This window comes from Sander lucioperca, chromosome 23, assembly GCF_008315115.2.
Source record: "Sander lucioperca isolate FBNREF2018 chromosome 23, SLUC_FBN_1.2, whole genome shotgun sequence".
NCBI classification, from domain to species: Eukaryota; Metazoa; Chordata; class Actinopteri; order Perciformes; family Percidae; genus Sander; species Sander lucioperca.
Genome location: NC_050195.1, coordinates 3,440,285 through 3,456,716, shown reverse-complemented (window position 1 = coordinate 3,456,716; position 16,432 = coordinate 3,440,285). Strand labels below are relative to the sequence as shown.

At 39.9% G+C, this 16,432-nt stretch overlaps 1 protein-coding gene across 2 annotated transcripts; it reads right to left on the bottom strand.

The window, feature by feature from the left end:
• Window positions 1–593: 593 nt before the first annotated feature.
• Window positions 594–12,905, bottom strand: LOC116053724 (protein NLRC3-like). 2 transcript variants are annotated; one of them, XM_031304852.2, is made up of 10 exons: window positions 12,695–12,905; window positions 10,387–10,533; window positions 8,881–9,000; window positions 8,431–8,433; window positions 8,240–8,328; window positions 5,691–7,455; window positions 4,910–5,083; window positions 4,114–4,287; window positions 2,732–2,905; window positions 594–1,306 (listed from the first exon to the last, which is right to left on the bottom strand). In XM_031304852.2, exons 1-10 carry the CDS (start codon window positions 12,820–12,822, stop codon window positions 1,273–1,275), a joined length of 2,808 nt encoding a protein of 935 aa, XP_031160712.1. In that variant the 5' UTR covers window positions 12,823–12,905; the 3' UTR covers window positions 594–1,272. The 2 variants fall into 2 exon arrangements, with proteins under 2 accessions (XP_031160712.1, XP_031160711.1); XM_031304851.2 differs by lacking the exons at window positions 4,114–4,287; window positions 10,387–10,533; window positions 12,695–12,905 and having other exon boundaries at window positions 595–1,306; window positions 8,881–8,994.
• Between the last annotated feature and the right edge of the window lie 3,527 nt (window positions 12,906–16,432).

Here is a 16,432-nt window from a genome sequence, read left to right as displayed (position 1 = left end):
TTCGACTTTTTTCGACATACTATACTATGATTTTTTTCGACACACTTTACTATGATTATGATTTTTTTCGACATACTATACTATGATTGTTTTCGACATAATATACTATGACTTTTTAGATTTTTTCAACATAATATACTATGACTTTTTTATGATTTTTCAACATACTATACTATGACTTTTTTCAACATGCTATACTTTTTCGACTTTTTTTCGACTATGACTCAAAAAACATTACACTTAGTTTTTTTAACAACACATTTTAATATTATACAAAAGGGGCAGTTACATACATAATACAAAAAATAAAGGTTCACAAACTTCATGACAAAAAAAGCCCATAAAATACCAATCACATATCTACAGTTTTATCAAGTGCCACGGTGTGCAGCTCAACATCTTTACACTTACACGCTGCAGAACATGAACTGTGGGGATAACAGCTGCTTCAACATTTATTTCTGAGGAAAAGAAGAGCCACAGGTTGACTATATGTGTCTGTGTTTATATATATGATGTAAAAACTAGCAGAGTCACATCAAACTGTAATAAATTAAAAAAAACGATTTCTTTTTTTACAGCAAAAATAGAGATATTTATTAATAAAGATTATTTTCCTACTTGCAATATTTTTTATAGACACACACAATCAATAATAGAAACTACAGTCCGCATGTTAATCACTTCACATCAAAAATGATTTCCAAAATAAAATATCAATATCCAGACATAATCTGTTTGTAGTCGGTTGAGAAACTTCAGTAGTCTTGATTCAATTCAGGTTTTATCTTCTGTTTGTTACAAGCAAATATTTATCTGTTATAATATAAGAATCGGCTGGTATTGGTGGTAATTAAGTAACTTCATACATGCGATTTGAACTTATATTATTTAGAAATATGTGGGAATTAACTGCAATACTGCATTGTTCCACAGGATGGAGCTGCAACAGAAAGCAAAGCAGACATATCTATTTAAATGTGTTAATGTACAGTTGTTTATAAACAGAACTAATCTGCAGAGGCACTTTGGGTTTAGAATATCTAACTGTATAAAGAGAAGATGAAACCCAGGTCCAGGTGGAGGGTGGAGGAGGTGGTTGAGTGTGGAGCAGAAGGAGTGGAGGAGTCTCAGTGTGTCTGCAGAGACTGTGTAGAAGGACCGAGCAGCAGCAGAGCAGTCCAGATACACTGATGATACTGTCAGATCCAGAGGAACCCACAGGGATGATGGTGGACTCCACATCGTGTCTCAACACATCAAACTTTCTGATCACTCTGACGCAGATCCCCACGGCCAATTCCATCTGATGAGAGAAGAAGACAACAGAAGTGATAAATGAGTGTTTTTTAACATACTATACTATGACTTTTTTTCCAACTTTTTTCGACATACTATACTATGACTTTTTTATGATGTTTTTGACATACTCTAGTTTGACTTTTTATGATTTTTTTCGACATACTACAATATACTATGACTTTTTTTGACTTTTTATGATTTTTTTGACATACTATACTATGATTTTGTTTATGATTTTTTTGACGTACTCTGGTATGACTTTTTCCGACTTTTTTTGACATACTATACTATGACTTTTTTTGATTTTTTAATGATTTTTTTCGATATACTATACTATGACTTCTTTTTCGACATACTATACTATGACTTTTTTTTCGACATACTATACGACTTTTTGACTTTTTTATGATTTAAAAAAAGATAAATGAGTGTTTACAGAGACTCCCTTCATCAGCTGTCAGTCAGAGATGCAGAACATCCAGATAAATATACTATACTATACTATACTAACTATAAAGACCAGCAGGGACTTCAGTCCAATTCGGACAACAAGTGGCTGTGTAGTGTAGCCTGCTTCCTTTCAGCTCTTATGTTAACATATTGGAGAGACACACTGAGCTACCAGCCCTCTACTTACCCCAGAATATCCAGTCTACAGTGTGGACTCTTCTTCAGGTCGGACAGCAGCTTCACGTCTGACTTCTTCAGGTTGTTGTTGTTATACAGCCACAGCTCACTCAGATGGGAGGGGTTGGACTTCAGAGCTGAGGCCAGAGAAGCACAGCTGATCTCTGACAAACAGCAGCGATTCAAACTGAATAAAGAATACATGAATTAGATACAAATCCATTTATAATCCAATCAGATGTGTTTTAAATCAATGAGCTTTTCCTTAAAATGAATAGAGTGACTTTGTCATTGTGTTATTGTGGATCATCATCATCATCCAAATATCACCACAACATTCATACACCTTTTCATGTCAACACAGATTAATAACATGCTGCTCATCTCAGTCAGGTCTGTGATTACAGGATCAACACTATATTGATCCTTTAAAATGCTGTGTTCTGAAGAATAAATATCATTGAACAGACATTTGTAAAAACATATTAAAATTAACAGAAGCCAAAGAAATATTTCTACTTCAGAAAGTAAACTTTATCAATTTAAAATCAATATTAGTGTAGACGGTCTTCTGTATACTGGTGACCATTTACCAAAAATAACAAACATTTATTTACTTTAACAACTAACAGTGCACAATTTTCTTTAACAAGTATTTTGTGACTGCAGACTGAATTTAGTACGCAAAACATTAATTTATGAAAAAAAGAATATGTACAACATATGTTTGTACATAAATTAGGTTCAATCGTTAATTAAAAACATTAGATCTAGAATAGTAACGGAGCGCCAGTGAACTGACCTCAGAGTCTCCAGTTTACAGTGTGGATTCTCCAGAAAAACACACAGCAGCTTCACTCCTGAATCCTGCAGCTTGTTGAGACCCAGCTCCAGATTCCTCAGATGGGAGGGGTTGGACTTCAGAGCTGAGACCAGAGAAGCACAGCTGCTCTCTGACAAACCGCAGTGATACAATCTGAATAAAGAATAAATTATGTAAGTTTAAAAGACAATGTTCCCGCTTGAAATCATTCAATGTTTCATAATCTGTTCAGACCTAAAGGTTTAGAATGAAGAAGTTAAGAAAATATAAACTCCTAACACCTGGACCCAACAGGATGCAGGTTAAAAATGGTATAATACAAAGAGTGAAAAAGAGCTTTTATTAATATTAAGGACAACTTGCTGCTACTTCAATAATGACGTAGTCGGCTGTTAGTGGCCAAGTGGTTTAACACACTTATCACATTTGTATATTGTTGTTCTTGTCATCAAATCTTGTGTTCAGCCTCTAACAAACAGTGAATAAATATCCTTAAAAATACTGTGTGCATCACAGCCTGATATATCATAAAAACAGATAAGTGAGCCACGCTGTTGCACTGAGTTACATGTTCCTTCATCACCATGAACACACTCACACACACACTTAGACTCAATCCCACATACACTGTCTCACAAATACTCACTAGAGCACCAAATGTGGATTAATCCGCTGCTGAAAAAAACAACACAAGTGACAGTCAAAGCTACACCAGACTCCCTGTCTGTCCATGCTACACGGTCAGTCAGTCTTCAACCAACTGTGGTAGGAAGATAATGGAATGATACATGGATGACGGTAAAACATCAGCTGTGATTGCTGGACTTCTGCGGAGCTTCTGGTCTGTATACAGATTGCATGGTTACTAAATGTAATGATGGTTTTATAAAATAAGTATTTTGCAGGCTTCAGTCAGACTGATCTCAGAGCTGTGACAAAGGTGAACTGATCAATAGTTTAGTGTTGAAATGAGAGAACAACCACTTTAACATGAGATTTGATGGTTGGACAGTTTGATGTCTCTGTACACGTGATGCTGTTAGCTGTAATCCAGCTTTATTTCCTGCAGACATAAAGAAAACAACAGTCCTCTTCACATCAACTCAAACATCATCACAACAAGCTTCTGGCTCATCTGATTGGCTGACTGCTCTCTCTCTCTCTCTCTCTCTCTCTCTCTCTCTCTCTCTCTCTCTCTCTTTCTCTCTGTCCAATCCTGAGGCCTGTCACCATTCACCTCTCACAACTTCACTGAGAAGGTTGAAAGTTTACAGGAAATACTGGATCTTTGCTTTGATACAAACTGTGTTTCGTTTAATACTGCTGAATCCAGCATGGACTGACTTAAACCCTCTACTTACTCCAGAATCTCCAGTCTACATTGTGGACTCTCCAGAAAACCACACAGCAGCTTCACTCCTGAATCCTGCAGCTCATTGTTACCCAGGTCCAGCTCACTCAGATGGGAGGGGTTGGACTTCAGAGCTGAGGCCAGATGAGCACAGCTGATCTCTGACAAACTGCAGCGATACATTCTGAAAAAGAATAAATGATGTAACTTTAGAAGACAATGAATGACACCTGAACCCAACAGGACGCAGGTTAAAAACTGAAAAAGAGCTCTCATTAATAGTGGAAGATGATACAGATGAAGTGTAGCCTCATGTGCTTTGTTAATTAAATCTGGTTGGTTTGTCAAATAAATGTTATGGTTCAGCAGATAAAATACGTGATTATCTGGAGCCCAAATGTTATATATATTAACAACTTAACCTTTATACTATACTATGGTCCATACAGTTACATGTTATTATAAATCTCAACATTGTCTCCTCCTAACTCCCTTTAAATAAGTTAATTATTGTTCATTTTATAAAATTAAAATAAAATGAATCATGGATCGTTTTATTTCTATAGTTATTAGCTGACATTACAAGCTGACTTCTCTATTGGCTGATGAAACGGGTCTAAAACCAGCCACTGGAGACTTGACCAGCTGAGTCACAGCAACACCATCGGCTGGCATGAGTTGAGCTGAGACGGGCCGGATCAGACCGCTGCAAATTATTTCCTGCAACGTTCTTAGACGATTTTGTCTCGTCGCTAGTCTTTGGTCAAAAATTGGCTTAATGTACAAGCTACAGTCAGTGAATTTACCTCAAAGTCTCCAGTCGACAGTTTGGACTCTTTAATCCAGCTGACAGAAACTTCACTCCTGAGTCCTGCAGCTTGTTCTTACTCAGGTCCAGCTCTCTCAGATGGGAGGGGTTAGACGTCAGCGCTGAGGCCACGACTTCACAGTGAGTCTCAGAGAGTCCACAGCCAGAAAGTCTGTCACAACACATTTATTAATGTAACTATAAAAGACAACACTTTATATTTACCTCATGCATTTGATGATAAAACAATTTTGATGAACATTTTCTCTTCACAGTGGTTCAACTAATCTTTTCTCACTGTGTTTGACATGAAGCAATGCTCATTTCTCTTTCTCATACCTGACTTTAATCTTTGTTTTGCTTTAATCTTGCATATGAAAGGAGAGGAAATGTAGTTACATCCATAATGTCCACAGTCTGTCAGTGTGATACGATCCCACGTCTGTCTCCACAAAGTTAGCATGAGGTCATCTTTATTGGAAAACTCAGTGAACAATTACAGTTAGAAAAGATGATTTCTTTTTGCTATCTGCTGCTGTCAGGTTCAAGTCCACGTGGGAAATTAAAAAGAAAAGACTATGTAACAAACAAATGCCCCACTGCTCAGTTCAACAGACTTAGGGTTTTTATAGCAACAATCCAAAATGAAATGTGTTTTTTGTTAATGAGCAGCATGTTAATTAGATAGATATTGTTGTGTGACTGACATCACCGAATCAATTCATGTAATAATACATTATTATACATTGATTTATAATGTTAATCAAATCTGGACTTACAGAGCCTTTTTGCAGTTCCTCACAGCTGGAATCAGTCTCAGTCGTCCCTCCGCTGATGTGTTGTACTTCCCCAGTTCCAACTCATCCAGAACCTCCTCTGACATCTGCAGCATGTAGGCCAGAGCTGAGCAGTGGATCTCAGAGAGTTTCTTCTTTGATCTGTTCTTTGACTTCAGGAACTCTTGGATCTCCTGATGGACTGAGTGATCGTTCATCTCCGTCAGACAGTGGAAGATGTTGATGCTTCTGTCAGGAGAGATTTTATCACTGTTCATCTTCTTCAGGTTGTTGATGACTCTCTGAATGACTTCTGGACTGTTGTCTGTCTCACCCAGCAGGCCTCCTAAGAGTCTCCGGTTTGACTCCAGAGTGAGGCCATGAAGGAAGCGGACAAACAGGTCCAGGTGGCCATTCTTACTTTTAAGGCATTTCTCCATTGCGTTCTGCAAGTAGACATCCAGAGACATCTTCCCCAGGAAGTCCTCCAGTACCTTTGTGTTCCTGTTGGTGTAACAGTGGTAGAAGTAGATTGCAGCCAGAAACTCCTGAACGCTCAGATGAACAAAGCAGTAGACTGTTTTCTTTAAGATCACACTCTCTCTATTCAAGATCTGTGTACAAACTCCTGAGTACACCGAGGCCTCTGTGACATCCAGACCACAGCACTCCAGGTCTTCTTGGTAGAACATGATGTTTCCTTTCTTCAGCTGTTCAAACGCCAGCCTCCCCAGCTTCAGAAGAACTTCCCTGTCAGCCTCCGTCAGCTCCTGTGGACTCAACTCATGTCCCTTATCATACTTCTGCTTCTTCCTCTTGGTCTGAACCAGCAGGAAGTGTGAGTACATGTCAGTCAGGGTCTTGGGCAGCTCTCCTCTCTGGTCTGTAGTCAACATGTGGTCCAGAACTGTAGCAGTGATCCAGCAGAAGACTGGGATCAGACACATGATGTCGAGGCTCCTGGATGTCTTGATGTGGGAGATGATTCTGCTGGACATCTCTTCATCACCGACTCTCTTCCTGAAGTACTCCTCCTTCTGGTCGTCAGTGAAGCCTCGTACTTCTGTTACCCTGTCAACACAAGCAGGAGGGATGTGATCAGCTGCCGCAGGTCGGGAAGTTATCCAGAAGAGAGCCGAGGGAAGCAGCTTCCCCTCGATGAGGTTTGTCAACAGCACGTTGATCGATGACTTCTGTGTGACATCAGAAACAACCTCATTGTTGTTGAAATCCAGTGAAAGTCTGCTTTCATCCAGGCCGTCAAAGATGAAGAGAACTTTAGAGCCAGCGAGCTGCTCTGCTGTGAGCTCCTGTAATGCTGGATGGAAAACACGGAGCAGCTCCAGAAGACTGTACTGCTCATCTTTGATCAAGTTCAGCTCCCTGAACGAAAGTGCAATCACCAGACTGATATCTTGGTTTTCCAAATCCTCAGCCCAGTCCAGACAGAACTTCTGCACTGAGAAGGTTTTTCCAACGCCAGCAACGCCGAGCATCAGAACGACTCTGATGTGTTTCTGTTGGTCAGGTAAGGCTTTAAAGATGTCGCAGCACTTGATTGGAGCGTCATGGAAAGTCTTCATCTTGGAAGCTGTCTCAAGCTGCCAAACCTCATGTTGGGTATTAACTTCTCCACTCCATCCCTCTGTGATGTAGAGCGCAATGTAGATCCTGTTGAGGGGAGTTCCACTTGTTGTATCAGCTCCTTCAGTTACACATTTACATGTCCTCTTCACACTGATCTTATATTTATGCTGACCACCAATCACTAGAAAAAGGACAAAGGTGAGAGACAAACCAAGAAAAAGACAAGTTGCCAACTGGTGATTATTTTTATTACAAATATGAAAACGATCAATATGACAACATATAAAGAAGTAAAGGTTATAAAGTAATCATCCCATCCCAACACAGGAGAAGCGATACAGAGCAGATATGTTCGCTGGAGCAGAAAAAAAAACATGTAGTTAAATTTCAAGTGGACTTAAAGGTGCTGTAGATAGGATTGTGAAGATCCAGGACTTAGCCAAAAAATGTGAACATCAACAACTTCTCAGTTCCTCCCCCCCTTTCCGCTAAAGCCCAAAATGCTCTCCTAAGCCCCTCCCCCCACAAGGCAGAATAAATGTGTGTGCATGAGCAGTGATTGACACGCAGTTAGACACGCCCCCCTGGCCCTGATTGGTGCATCTGAACAGTTAGACACGCCCCCCTGGCCCTGATTGGTGCATCTGAACAGGGAGCTGTGGATTTTTGCAAATCGCACTACAGGCTGTAGGTGGTGCCAGAGGAGCCAGATTTTTTTTAAATTACCTGCTTCATGTAGTTCTACTCGAACATAGGGTCAGTTTCAGCAAAAATGACAGAAAGGTAGTTTTTACCTACTGCACCTTTAAAATGTAATATTTATAATGATGTTAAACGGCAAGCTGTATGCACAACCATTGTCAAATGTACGACACAATAAATGTCACTGTATTAAAACAAGTCGTGTTTTCAGACATGAATATATCAGCAGACAGATGTACTTACAGACAGATGTTCAGACTTACTTTGAACAGTGCTGGTCTGACCGGCTGTCTGCAGTCTAGTTCTGGTTCGGGATCTGGAAGGCTGCTCCTTAGAAACATCACTCCTCTTCCTGTAAAGACATTTCTTTAAAAACTAAAATGATTTGTTGATTACTGCTGAAAAATATCAACCTTTGTCTAAGAAACACATCATGTAACAGTGATCCTATCACTTTCTATTGCCAACTATCAAATGAAGGCATGATTCAAATATTCTAAAAAAAAACAAAGTGGTCCAAAACTAAATTATTTTTTTTTTTAAGATTATGTTTTGGGTTTTTTCCGCCTTTAATCAACAGGATAGATAGGTGAGAAAGGGGAGAGAGAGGGGGAAGACATGCAGGAAATCGTCAGGTCAGACCCGAACCCTGAACGTCTGCATCGAGGCATAAACCTCCAAGTATATGTGCTCCTGCTCTACCCGCTGAGCCAACCCGGCCACTATACTATGACTTTTTAATAACAGAAGTGGTCCAAAACTGCATTTGACCATTTTCTTCCCTTTTTATTATCTGCTGAAAGCTTTTAATTTATAGTTATACAAACACAAACAACTGAAAACATTGGCAGAGCAAACTGATAATGTGTCATATAAATGAGTTAGTAGTAGTTCTCTTACTTACTTTGTGTCTGAGGATCCAGGTTCATTACTGAACTCTAGAGGAAGAACTTTGGACCGGTCACTCTTCATAGACAGACAGCGTGATACTACAGACCCTGCTCTCTGTGTGTTGTACTGAACTCTGCAAACATCAAGATTGTTTTTATTCTTATCTCTTGAATCTTTGATAAATTCTCGTTTTAAGCCAGTCCCTCCAGGATTTCGCGATGGCACCAATTCACGCAAATTCAACCAATCACCGCGAATTTGGTGCAAGTCGCAATTTTGACCAATCACCGCAACTTTTCCGCACATTTGATCAATAACCTGAAGTTTCCCGCGACTTCAACCAATCACAGCAGTCCCACGTGCACTCTGAGAGCCAATGACCAATCGGGAGTGAGAACGGGGTTGATCATTTCCTTGTTTTTGATATGAAGACGAGACGTGTGTGCGACTCATTTACCAACAAAACGTACAACGAAAGACCGTGCAAAACATGTCAGACCGTCCGATACATTTTAACATCATTGTAGACTTAACGATTTAAAAGTCGCTGAAGTTGCTGCTGTTTCCATCCTGGCTGTCGGCTCTCTGCAGCGGGTGGGGCTACTGCTCCGTACCCCCCGCGACTGACGCTTGCACACACACACAAACACACACACACACACACACACACACACACACAAACACACACACACACACACACATGGTGGATGCAGGAGAAAAAGGAGATGAGACGACACGATGACCTAAATTGAGGACAGCTGCGCTCGTTATTGTAAGTTAATGATAAGTTAAAGTCAGTACTTTATCAAACCGTATGAATGTGTGTCCCAGGCCAGCATAGGGAAATAACTTAATGTAAAGATCAACAAGCCACTGACACATATGTTCAAATTTGATTCATTCAATAAATTATTATTTTTTTGTCTTAAATCCACCGGCCATTTTCATATTATACCAACATTTACAGCATCCTGAGCCTTTTTGGTTACTAGGAAAACTCAGCTCAGAGTAGTTTTATTCTCCCCAAAACAAGTTTCCTTTTTATTTTTAAAGAACTATACAAAAAAATAATCGCAACTTCTTTGCAACTTTCACTGTCTCCCGCAACTTCATTGTAACAAACATACAAAAGACATCGCAACTTTTATTGCAATTTTTTACAAAAGCTCCCGCAAAATCCTGGAGGGACTGTTAAGCCATTATTGAAGCTCTAATTGCACAAACAACTGCTAGTGTCAATAATTAGGAGGATTCAAAATTTGTATGAGTCCTCTTAGATTAGATTACAGCTTTTCTAGATGACTGAAAGGTGTCACAGATACAAAGAGGACGATGGCACAAAGGATTTCTCTTTGTCACAAAAGATTTGTTAAATTTCAGTTAGCAAATAAACTTTTAAGAATTATTAATTCATTTTAATATACAAACACAAAGTAAACAAAAAAAGCAAAACAAAAATGACATTAGCAGAAGTAACTGAAAATGAGTAATATAAATGAGTTAGCAGCAGTTCTCTTACTTTGTGTCTGAGGGTCCAGGTTCTTTACTAAAGTTCAGAGAACGTGGCATCGACCCGTCACTCTTCATAGACTGACAGCCAGATACTACAGACTCTGCTCCGTCCTCCTCTTCCTCCACATCACTCATCTTCTGATCTGAAGTCAGTCTGAGAGGTAAAACAGAAACACTGACTGACTGTGTGTGCTCACAGCAAAGGATTAGGTTTATTCAGGAGTCACACGCAAGACTGAGACTACAGGAAGTGAGACGCACACACACACGGACCGGTCACTCTTCAAAGACAGACAGCGTGATATAAGAAACTCTGCTCTATGTCTGTTGTACTGAACTCTGCAAACACCAAAATGTTTTTATTCTAATTGCTTGAATATTTGATAAATTATCCTTTTAAAAGCCATTTAGAAAGCTCTAAATACACAAACTACTGTTATTGTCAATAATTAGGAGGTTTACAAGTTGCATTAGTCCTCTTAGATTAGATTTCAGCTTTCCTTGATGACTGAAATCTGTCACAGATACAAAGAGGACAATTCATAAGGACCACCTAACGTCATAGTACTTTGCCGCCACCATTTTCGTGTTCGGTCACAGCATAGCAACCCATAGCAACCAGTAAGACTGATACGTGGTACACAGAAGAAGATTCGCCTGACACACTAGTACAATATGCCTGGCATATATTTTTTTTTTTTACCTTTATTTAACCAGGAAGAGACTCATTGAGATTAAAAATCTCTTTTTCAAGAGTGTCCTGGCCAAGACAGGCAGCAGTACAACCACACATTCAGTACATACAAACACAAAAAAGTCAACCACAATCCTAAACACATCAGGCAAAACATCTGCAGCCAGATGTGGCTGCCTCCAAGTCAATCATCATCCTCTTAAAAGCGACCAATGAGACCAGCTCAGTAAGTTGTATGCACATATGCTGTGCATTTGGCTGTAGTAACAGTCGTATAAGAAACCCCGGACTACAATTTTATTCAGGGAATCTAGGGAGCTGCATGATTAGGGAATGTCTTGTTTCAGGACGGTCTCCTTTTGGAGGTCGGTGGGCCTGCCACACTTTTGCATACTTCCCAGAGAGAGACTTCACTTCCCAGAGAGATAGGCTGAACTAGGCTTTAGCATTTGTGTTTTAGGCGACTGAAATATCTTTGTTTAGGTTCAGCTAAACGCAGCGCTTTCAGCATGGGTTTAAATACACCTTCAGGAAGACAGAAACTTCAGAGAGTTGGGAGTAGAGCTTAGATCAGGTCCAAAAAATCAAGCCCGACCCTACCCTAGCCCGTGCACGTTGTGTCCAAGTCCGGCCCGGCCCGACACATTAACTGTGATTATGAGCCCGAGCCCGATTTAAACCAGACAATGTTTTAATACGTGGGCCGTTATAACTAGGGATGTCCAGATCCGATCACGTGATCGGAAATCGGGCCCGATCACGTGGTTTCAGACTCGATCGGAATCGGACGTTACCTCCCGATCAGGACTGGGATATATATGTATATATATTCTCATTACTTTTTAACACATCTATAGTTATGCGGTGGCCCAGAGTTAGACCCTTTTGACTCCACACAGAAACAGCAACGCGTGCGGCATGACATCACTTTGTTGCAGAGACGCTATTGGTTAAATGCCGGCAAAGTAGAACACGGAAGCAGCTTGAAGCGGGGAGCGCGAGTATGTCTGCGGTCTGGAGGTATTATAAAGTTGAATTATCATAGAAGTATCGGATCAGGACTCGGTATCGGTAGATACTCAAAATCAAATGACTCGGACTCGAGGGCAAAGAAACTTGATCGGGACATCCCTAGTTATAACTGACGTTCTCAACTACAATTCTTGAGTTGTTTGAACTACAGAAATCTGTTTAGAATAATCTTAATGAATACCGGTAATGCAACAAGGACGAAGCCTGTAAACTGCTGTTTGGATCGCAAATGGATCCGAATGAAGAAACGTAAAAAAAAACCTCGACCTAGCTGCTCCCTCAGCTGAATAGTGAGGGGAACAGATCAAGGCAGCAACATAATCAAAGTCCTGGAACCATGTAGGAGACTTTCTGGTCTCCATCACCTAATTGGCCGACAACAGTGCTGCAGAGGGGGGGGGACGCGATGTAGCCCAGTTTACCTCACACTCAAGTCAGTGCAGGACATACACTCAGAGCTACGGGAGAAGCTGGAGAGGCAGAGCTTGCTCCCCACCGAATAAGGCTAATAAAGTAATGATTAGAAAAACGGTTTGGGCTCGGGCAGAGAATCTAAACTCTAGTTGGGAGTAGCAGTTCTCTTACTTACTTTGTGTCTGAGGGTCCAGGTTCATTACTGAACTCTAGAGGAAGAACTTTGGACCGGTCACTCTTCATAGACTGACAGCCGGATAGTACAGACTCTGCTCCGTCCTCCTCTTCCTCCACATCACTCATCTTCTGATCTGAAGTCAGTCTGAGAGGTAAAACAGGAACACTGACTGTGAGCTCACAACATTCAAAGGAATCAAGTTTGTTAAAGACGCACACACACACAAAAATTGCCACTGTTTATCATACCAACTGCTTTAATTATTATGAATCATATTTCTCTATATCTGTATAGTGTCTCTGTTGTGCCCCCGCCCACCAAGGGCCTGGGTCTGTCCGAGGTTTCTTGCCACTGTTGCACCAAATGCTTGCTCTTGGGGAAATTGTTAGAATTGTTGGGTCTTTGTAAATCACAGTGTGGTCTAGACCTACTGTCTAGAGATAACTTTTGTTATGATTTGATACTATAAATAAAATTGAATTAAATGGTGGCCGACTGGCAGAGAAGGGACTTTGCGTCTCTATAAAGTCTCTCTGAACTTGCCTTGATCTTTGAATCCGCGGACTCCACCCAGTTGACTTTGATTTGTCTGGCATCGTGACATGAAACAGTGGTTTCTCAGTTTAAAAAAACCAATCGATCCAATGAGCACCGCGATCAGTGGCATGGGCGGGACAAACGCCATTGTCAAACATTGTCAAGCTGTGTGCTGGAACCAAGATGGAGCCATAAAAACAATGGTAACCTTCATTTGCCTGGGTACAGACCTTTGAATCTACAGACTAGGGCTGCACAATTAATCGCAATTTTATCGAAATCGCAATATGGACTAGCGCAATATCCAAATCGCAGGGGCAGCGCAATATTTGTTGAAGGCAAAATATGTGTCAAACCATTCTGAATGAAGTATTGTGGTGCTGCAGAGACATCCCGGCCTACAAATCGTATCCTACAGACTAAAGAAAAAATCTTTGTTTGGTACAGATCCTCGCAAAAATCACACTATAATCACTTTTTTTTTTAATTTTAATACTTTTTATGAAAATGAGAGTAATGATACAAACATGATCATTCCCTCCACTGTAAATCGTGAATCATATCGCAATTGCAATATCAGTCAAAATAATCGGTTAGATATTTTCGTCATTTCGTGCAGCCCTAGTACAGACCTTTGGATCTGCCCCCTCCACGGAGTATAACAAGATAACAGTTCTGTCTGATATCAGGCAACAGCAAAACCAGATTGTTGGCAGAGCTATGCATCACTGTCGTCTTAAAACATTGTTAGAGTCAAACAGATAGGTTTCTCTGTGTGGGAATCTGCAGACCCAGAGTTCCACAGATTTTCAATCTGGATCACCGTTAAAAACTGTAAAAACATCTGCAGAATCCGTTTGTCTCAAGTGATTGGTTAGGAAAAATAGAATCACGCTCCCCCATCGAAATCAGATTGAAGATAGAAACTAAGTGAAATGAGTTGACAATTCTGTCTGATATCAGGCGAGCTCCTTAAGTACTAGAATCACTTAAATACAAAGTTCGAGCAGGGAATTTAAAGAGTTTTCTAAAAACTTTAATAACCGTTTGCACTGATTTATTATCTACCAATTAGGGTTGGGTACCGAAACCCAGTTCCACTACAGAACCGGTTCCTACGCAACCAATAGGAATCGGACCGGATTAGAACACAAATTTTGGTTCCACTTAATGTGTCGACTGAAATATTTTCCCTCTTTCGCTCCGAAATGGACGTTAAAATATCACACTCTCTCTGTAGTCTACCGTTTGCTAGTTAACGTAAATGTAGGCTATTTTTTAAATGCCATATTTTCCCTCTGGGCTCACCAAAATGGAGGTAAAAATATCACACTTTCTCTGTAGTCTACCGTTAGCTAGCTAATGTAAATGTAGGCTACTTTTAAAATGCCATATTTTCCCTCTGGGAAAGTACTTTAAAATGCTAATATATTTTTAAATTAAAAATAATTTTCAATTTTAAAAAAAACTCTATAAAAGAGCCTTTCTTTGATGTAATTTTTCAGCTTTTCAAGAATCGGTTTAGGAATCGGAATTGTTTTAAAAGTCCCGGTTCGGCATCGGAATCGTAAAAATCCAAACGGTACCCAACCCTACTACCAATACAGATCCAATTCCCTCAATTTACTAACAGTTACTTTCCAGTAAATATGGGCAGTGTGGTCACAGATTAAGTCAAACAGATACCTGCCACAAGGAGACTAAACTCGACCCTCTGACAGTGAAATAATAATATAATAACACTTACCCCTCGTCACCGATGTTCCTCAACAACAATAATGGTAAGCTAAATAAATCTGCTCCAAGTCTCCAAGTTACAAAACAAAGAACTTGTCTAAACTATCAGGACAGGAGCTGTCATGTTTGCGAACAAAGCAACTGATTCCAAAGTGATTTCCAGTAAATGGAGAGAAGTAACCTTTGATTATGTGATCATCCAGGTAAATGTTTAAACAGATAAAACAATAAAACTGAAAGTGTTCAGCACGGTTCACGGCAGGTAACAGTAATAAAATCTGTGACAACATCTGGAACGGCCGTCAGAGCAACAACTGTTCGCAGGTGTATGACCCAGACGTTTTACTGTGAACATCAAACGTTTGAATGTGTGGAAACAATGTGAAGCATAATGTACAGGGTTTTTAAAAGTTATATTTGTATATACTGTATATTGATGTTTCTTCCAATATACAAAAAGGTGTGAATATTTTGCAGCGAAGTTACTTTACTGACTGTTACTTTATGAAGGCTGAATGTGAAGGTTATAAAATGTATAAATACCAATGGTGGAATGTAACGATGTACAAATACTTCGTTACTGTACTTAAGTACATTTTTTACGTATCTGTACTTTACTTAAGTAGAATCAATAGTGCATACTTTTGACTTTTACTTCGTTACATTTTGCAGCAATTATGATACTTTCTACTCCACTACGTTTCTACAACGTTCCGTTACATTTTCTGATCAGTTTTTCCCCCTGCCAAAATGTCTTCCTGACCGTCACATACGGCACGAGTCGGCGCGAAGCCCGAAGTGGGAGTGGGTGAGCAGGTCAGGGATGGCAAGTGACGGTGATCGCCGTAGCTCTCCGCGGGGTAGTGGAGCTGCCGAACCCGCTGGCGGCGCCCCGACTGCTGCTGCTACGGGCGGAGATGAGAGCTCAGTTTCTCTGATGCTTTATGGTTTACAGCCTGGTGGTCATTTCCTGAATGTTCGTCTCAAAAAGCGACTCCGTAAAGAGAGGGTGGTTCATTACATAGAGGATAGACCAGAGTTTAGTTTTTTGTTTATTTATCAGATATATATATAGCCTATATAATATAGACATTAAGATAATAAATCGTTATGCAAGTACTTTTACTTTTAATACTTAAAGTAGGCCTACATTTAAAATCAGGTACTTTTTACTTTCTACTTAAGTTAGGTTGTCATTGTGGTACTTTTCCTAAAGAAAATATGTCTGTGGTTATTTGTACTTTAACTTAAGTACTGAGATTCAGTACTTCCTTCACCACTGAAAACTACTGAGGATCAATTGAACAAAATCAAAACTACGTTTATCTCATAAAATCACTTCAATCAGAGGATTTGATAAGAACCAGAATCAACAAGCATAATCATTATTTCGCTGCTTACTAAACCTCCACAAGTGGACTCTCATACTGTTGGAGGAACATAATATGCAGCAAATAAATT

Bases quoted from the DNA above. Each gene is read 5' to 3' on its own strand.
- LOC116053724 (XM_031304852.2), bottom strand. From the start codon at position 12,822: ATGAGTGATGTGGAGGAAGAGGAGGACGGAGCAGAGTCTGTACTATCC. The intron at 9,001-10,386 runs GTAAGAGAACTG...TGATGTTTGCAG, and splicing joins CCTGGACCCTCAGACACAAA to AGTTCAGTACAACACACAGA. The intron at 4,288-4,909 runs GTAAATTCACTG...ATTCTTTTTCAG, and splicing joins TGTCGACTGGAGACTTTGAG to AATGTATCGCTGCAGTTTGT.